General features: G+C 41.5%; 1 protein-coding gene across 3 annotated transcripts in view; it reads right to left on the bottom strand.

Moving 5' to 3' along the window:
• Positions 1 to 2,888: 2,888 nt before the first annotated feature.
• The window catches only part of dmxl1 (Dmx like 1), a 65,898-nt gene continuing 63,077 nt past the window's right edge, over positions 2,889 to 5,709 (bottom strand). For all 3 annotated transcript variants that reach the window (XM_080854014.1, XM_080854013.1, XM_080854015.1), the window contains exon 44: positions 2,889 to 4,812. In XM_080854014.1, the coding sequence (XP_080710140.1) occupies positions 4,588 to 4,812 (225 nt within the window). In that variant the 3' untranslated portion in view covers positions 2,889 to 4,587. The remainder of the gene's footprint in view (positions 4,813 to 5,709) is intronic.

The following is a 5,709-nucleotide window of genomic DNA, read 5'->3' as shown; positions in this document are numbered from 1 at the left end:
AAGCTACTGTACACCCTGCTAAAGAATGAATCAAACTAATAAAGGTTTTTTCCTTTCTACTTGTGTTCATATGAGTGTTCAACATTTTGTTCAGCCACCAGGTCCCATTGTCGGCAAGGGTTATTTTGTGTAATAAATGTTAAAGATCTAGGTTTTATTGATGATGTAAAATGTGCGTCCATGTTCACATTCTATCATCCAGTTCTAGGTTAGGGACCAACTCCCTAGTAACCCACTCAGGTTCCAAGTTGAACAATTACCCCTTGTTCATCAAGACTCATGTTTGCACCTCAAAATGGGGTAATGTTTGCTTTTTCTAATGTCTGGGATGTGTCCTTAGGAAACCTTATGTAAATGCATAAGTTCAACCGCAGGCAGATATTCTGTGTTGCCTTCCCTCCAACGAGTCTCATCTTAGACACCTTTTAGAGATCCTCAGAAGGACAGGTTATGATGGTTATTGTTCATCAATGGCCAGGGAGGAAGCTTTCATAAGCAGATAGCGTAGTCATTGTGCTGCAGAATGACATGTCAACTGTTCAGAGTGCAAAGACCCAATCCGCACTGGGTTTATTCGGCTTCAGCTGCAATGTGTGTGAACAGTGCTGGACTGCCAGGAGAATCCTGACGGGTGCTTCAATCTTGTGCTGTTCTCTTTTTTGGAGTTAGTAGATAGGGACATTTTGTACTTTTAGGGTCTGATGATTGCTGTATAGGCACAAGGACACTGGCAGGCTCTTATCCTGTGTTTTCTCCTTCCAGGGATTCCACAAGGGAGCCTGTTGGATCAGTCTCTAAATGATTGATGCTCTGCAGGGACTTCTGTTCAGTGTTCGCCCCTTTGGGCCAACTGATCATGTATACTTTAAGTCTTACAAAACAGCTATCTTTATTGCTGCCATTCTTTGGATGTTTAGGATGAGAGGAGGAGAACAGGTTGCCCTGTTCAGGTCTTTGTACCCGTCGTCAACAACTTAAGTGGCATACCTGTCAACAGACCAATCTCAGTGGCTCCATCCTCTGCTTCTCCAGCAGGGAAACGGTCTTGTGCTCACTTTTTATACACAAACCCACAGCTTCAGATGGAAACATCTGTTGGATGATTAACTGGATTGGCCAAGCAAACCGTCATTATATATACAGTGGGGAAAATAAGTATTTGAACCCCTGCTGATTTCCAAGTTTGGCCACTTGCAAGGAAATGTGTGATCTATAATTGTAATGGTAGGTGTATTTTAACAGTGAGAAACAGAATATCAACAAAAAATATCCAGAAAACTGCATTTTATAACATTTATGACTTTATTAGCATTTGATGCAGAAAATAAGTATTTGAACCCCTAGCAAAACATGACTTAGTACTTTTAATAACCCTTGTTGGCAAGCACAGACGTCAGACATTTCTTCTAGTTGGTCATCAGGTTTACACACATCTCAGGAGGGATTGTGGTCCACTCCTCTTTGCAGATCCTCTCAAAATCCTTAAGGTTGTATTACAATGGGAGGGAATGAGGGAATGAAGTTCAAGCCCAATATTCCAAGTTACATGGCCCCATCCATAGTCCCCTTGATGCCGTGGAGTCGTCGTGTACCCTCGTGCTTAATGTTTCCACCGCCATGCTTGACGGTGGGTATGGTGTTCTTGGGTTCATATTTAGCATTCTTCCCCCTCCAAACGCAGCAGGTCGAGTTGATGCCAAAGAGCTTGGTCTCATCGGACCACATCCTGTCTCCCAATCCTCCTTAGAATCATTCAAGTGTTCATTGGCAAACTTAAGACGGCCCTTTACATGCGCTTCCTTGAGCAGGGGGACCTTGCAAGTGCTGCAGTACTTCAAACCATTACGGCGTAGTGAGTTGCCAATGGTTTCCTTGGTGAATGTGATCCCACCTGCCTTGAGATCATTCACAAGCTCCCCCTGTGTAGTTCTGGGGTTATTCTGCACCTTTCGGATGATCACCGATACCGCACGAGGATATCTTGCATGGAGCCCCGGACCTAGAGTGATTGACAGTTGTTTGGTGTTGCTTCTATTTACGAATAATCTCACCAATAGTTGTCTGCTTCTCACCAAGTTGCTTACCGATGGTTTTGTAGCCCATTCCGGCCTTCTGCAGGTCTACAAGCTTATCTCTGACGTCCTTGGACAACTCTTTGGTCTTGCCCATGGTGGTGAGGTTAAAGGTGTGAAGTATTATTCTTTGGACAGGTTTCTTTTATACACGTCACCAGTTAAGATCAGGTGTGCCTTGTCAGGCCTAATCTGTGTGCTTCTTGGGCACATAACTGGTCATTGGGAGCCAGAATTATTGCTGTTTGCTTGGGGGTTCAAATACTTATTTTCTGCATCAAATACAAATAAAGTCATAAATGTTATAAAATGCAGTTTTCTGGATTTTTTTGTTGATATTCTATTTCTCACTGTTAAAATACACTTACCATTACATTTATAGATCACACATTTCTTTGCAAGTGGACAAACTTGGAAATCAGCAGGGGTTCAAATACTTATTTTCCCCACTGTACATCCATCTAAACACCATCTCTGTCTGATGGTGGCATTGGTTTATGTAGGTGATATCTTTGGCCCACAAAGGTAAACACCTGCAGCACACACCACCAGTATGTAATATGTACAGCACGTAGTATGAATGACCAATTAAAGCCTATAAGTTCAATACCACAGCCAGTCTCCTTAATGTTGAATCAAGTTGATTTTAATATATCTTTACATTTTATGTATATTATACAGACAGATTTACAATCATCTTTATACTTATAAAATTAGATTTATCTGAGTATATTCACATTTGTAAGATTGAAGAGGGGGGGGGGGGGGGGGGGGGATAAGCACGAGAGGCTACACGGGGAGAGGGAGTCACTTCCTGTTGTGTCCATGAGGGAGTCACTTCCTGTTGTGTCCATGAGGGCTGTGGCTCCGTTCTCCAGGGCATGTAGTGTTGTGCTCACCATGGCAACAGAGCCAGCAACAGGAAGCACAATCGAATCTCACAGCAGGCCCATTTCCATCACATCAAGAACTACAGTCAATGTCACAGAGTCATTTGAATATCTTCATGATTAACTGTCTAGATCCTGCTTGGAAGCTGGGGGGAAGGGTTGATGTCATTTATGTAATAAAACTGAAAGAAAAATCTTCAACACTTCTAAAATCAAAAAGCATGCCAGTCCTCGTAAGGCATATTGTAATAAATATGACTCATTTTCAACAGAAAGGGTTCTGTAACGCACAGGCTGTGATTCGTTATTAGTTCTTCAATCATAGCATGTTCTTCACTATTTCTATATTTACATAAATAATTCATAATTACCATATTAATCATAATTATCATAAAATGAATCATTTATTTCCCTCCAAATGGGGCGCAAATGTACAGTTTTACCTAGTAGCAGTCTACTGATTGGTGCTCTTAAGCAGTGTGAGTTCACATCATAAGCAAACGGTTTCTGAGCCTGTTTTAGTCCTTGAGCCAGCTTCAGCTACATAATTACACAGAAGGGCTTTAAGCCCTCCCTACATCAACCTCCAAACATCACAACTCTAAAGGCAATGACGATGCTTATTTAAGTTACATTTTTGGCAGCAGGAAAAATGCAGAACTAATTATATTACTTAACAGATTAAAAAAGAAAGGAAAACAAAAAACACACACACACACACACACACACAACCATATGGTATAGGAGCTAGCCACCTAATAAAGCTAGAAAAGTTGGTGTTTATGCAGGAATAAATCTTAAGAGAACATAGGGGTTTTCACATCACTAATTTTTTTCGTTCTCATGACCATACAAGAAAAAACTGCAAGAAATGCACACTACTTTGTCTAAAAGAAAATTAATATCCACAACGAGAAAGTGCTTTGTTTTTTGTTTTGAGCTTTTTTCACATGACTGTTGAAGATGCTGTTCAGTATAGTGGGTTCAGATGTGCCTGATATCTTACAGGTCCAATGAAGCCGAGCTGCTCCAGTCCATACCATGTGATCCGACTAATCTAGTAACATACGTAGGTTATAAGGACACTTACCAGTTCAATTCTATGCTACACTCACTATATACCACTAGACAGCTTATATTGCAGACGACTTAAGGCTCTGATAAAGGAAGCTGAATCATAGCATTCTCAGATGCTGGACATCTCAGATCTTGTGCTTTAATAGCCTGTTGCCATGATACTTGTCCTAACTTTTTACAGTGGATCTGCATGGTGGGAGAACTTGAGAGATTCCTCTTCCTACAATGCACTGCTTACAGAATAAGCGTGACATTTTCCAACATTTTCCAACGGTCCTCATGTTGGATTTGGTCCAGATAATTCTCAACTGCAGAGGATCCCTATGAGGCCAATGAAGCTTTAAGATAGGAGCAGTTCAGAAGAAGATGAGGAACCGACGCCAGATGATCACCATTCCCCAAGGAATCTGGAACCATCCACGTCTAGATGATGAACCTGACGTTGTTCCTGGCCTGATCCACGTCTAGATGATGAACTTGACGTTGTTCCTGGCCAAGTCCAATCTCTAGATGATGAACTTGACGTTGTTTGTGGCCCGGTCCAATCTTTAGATGATGAACTTGACGTTGTTCCTGGCCCGGCTGGCCTGCACACTGAGGCGGTCGGGGAGGACCCGCAGCTTCATGGTGCCGTCTGCACCGCAGGAGAACACCTGGTGGGACGGAGCAGCCTCGATCTGCATGACACCCGTGCCCAGGTTGCGGAACAGAGACTGGCGCGCGTGCTCGTTGGGGAAGCTGTGGAGGAGGGTCTGAGTCAGCAAACTCCACACCTGGAAAAGCAGGACGGGGAGAGAGGGAAAAGAAAGAAACATGCTGTTAAAAAAGGAAGAGTGTGGGAGGACGAGGGAGAGAGTAAAGGCATTATACAGCTTACATACTTATTTACCACATACTTAATTACTTATTACATACTTACATACTACATACACCCTGCCGATTTCGCAAGTTTGGCCACTTGCAAAGAAAAGTGTGATCTATAATTGTAATGGTAGGTCTATTCAACAGTGAGAGACAGAATATCAACAAGAAACATCCAGAAAACTGCATTTTATAACAGTGTGAAGAATTATAACAGTCCTCATTAGGCCTAACAAGGTACACCTGATCTCAACTGGTGACGTGTATAAAAGAAACTTGTCCAAAGAATCATACTTCATACCTTCAACCTCACCACCAGTGAATAATGACTAATGGAATTTGGCCTGTGTCACCTCATATTTGTACGTCAGTGGAACTGGAAGTCATGACTGGAAATATACTTCATCTAGATTTTAATTCAAGATTTTTCTAGGGGTGCCAATAATTGTGGCACACATGTTTTGGGGATACATATTTATTTAAATGTCAACAGTTTTTTTTTTCTTTCAATAATTTTACTTCAATGAAAAGGTAAGATTTTGGTGAATATTTTGAGTGAAAAACCAAGAGGATTAACAGCAAAGACATATTTTTTTATAGCCTGTTTAGCTCATATTCACCAGGGGTGCCAATATTTGTGGAGGGCACTGTACACATGCATATAACAGCATTTACGGTTTCTTTTGATATCAATTTTTGCTGCTTAGCTTTGTCCTTGAAAGATTTTAAGATGACCTACAATCACAAGGTGACATGGTAAGGGTATGTGAAATTCAGTCAGTGGAAGAAGATTTGATTTGCAACCATTT

Source organism: Sprattus sprattus, assembly GCF_963457725.1.
Source record: "Sprattus sprattus genome assembly, chromosome: 16".
Lineage (NCBI taxonomy): Eukaryota > Metazoa > Chordata > Actinopteri > Clupeiformes > Clupeidae > Sprattus > Sprattus sprattus.
The sequence above is the reverse complement of the archived record's forward strand: the minus strand, read 5'-3'. Positions and strand labels throughout refer to the sequence as shown.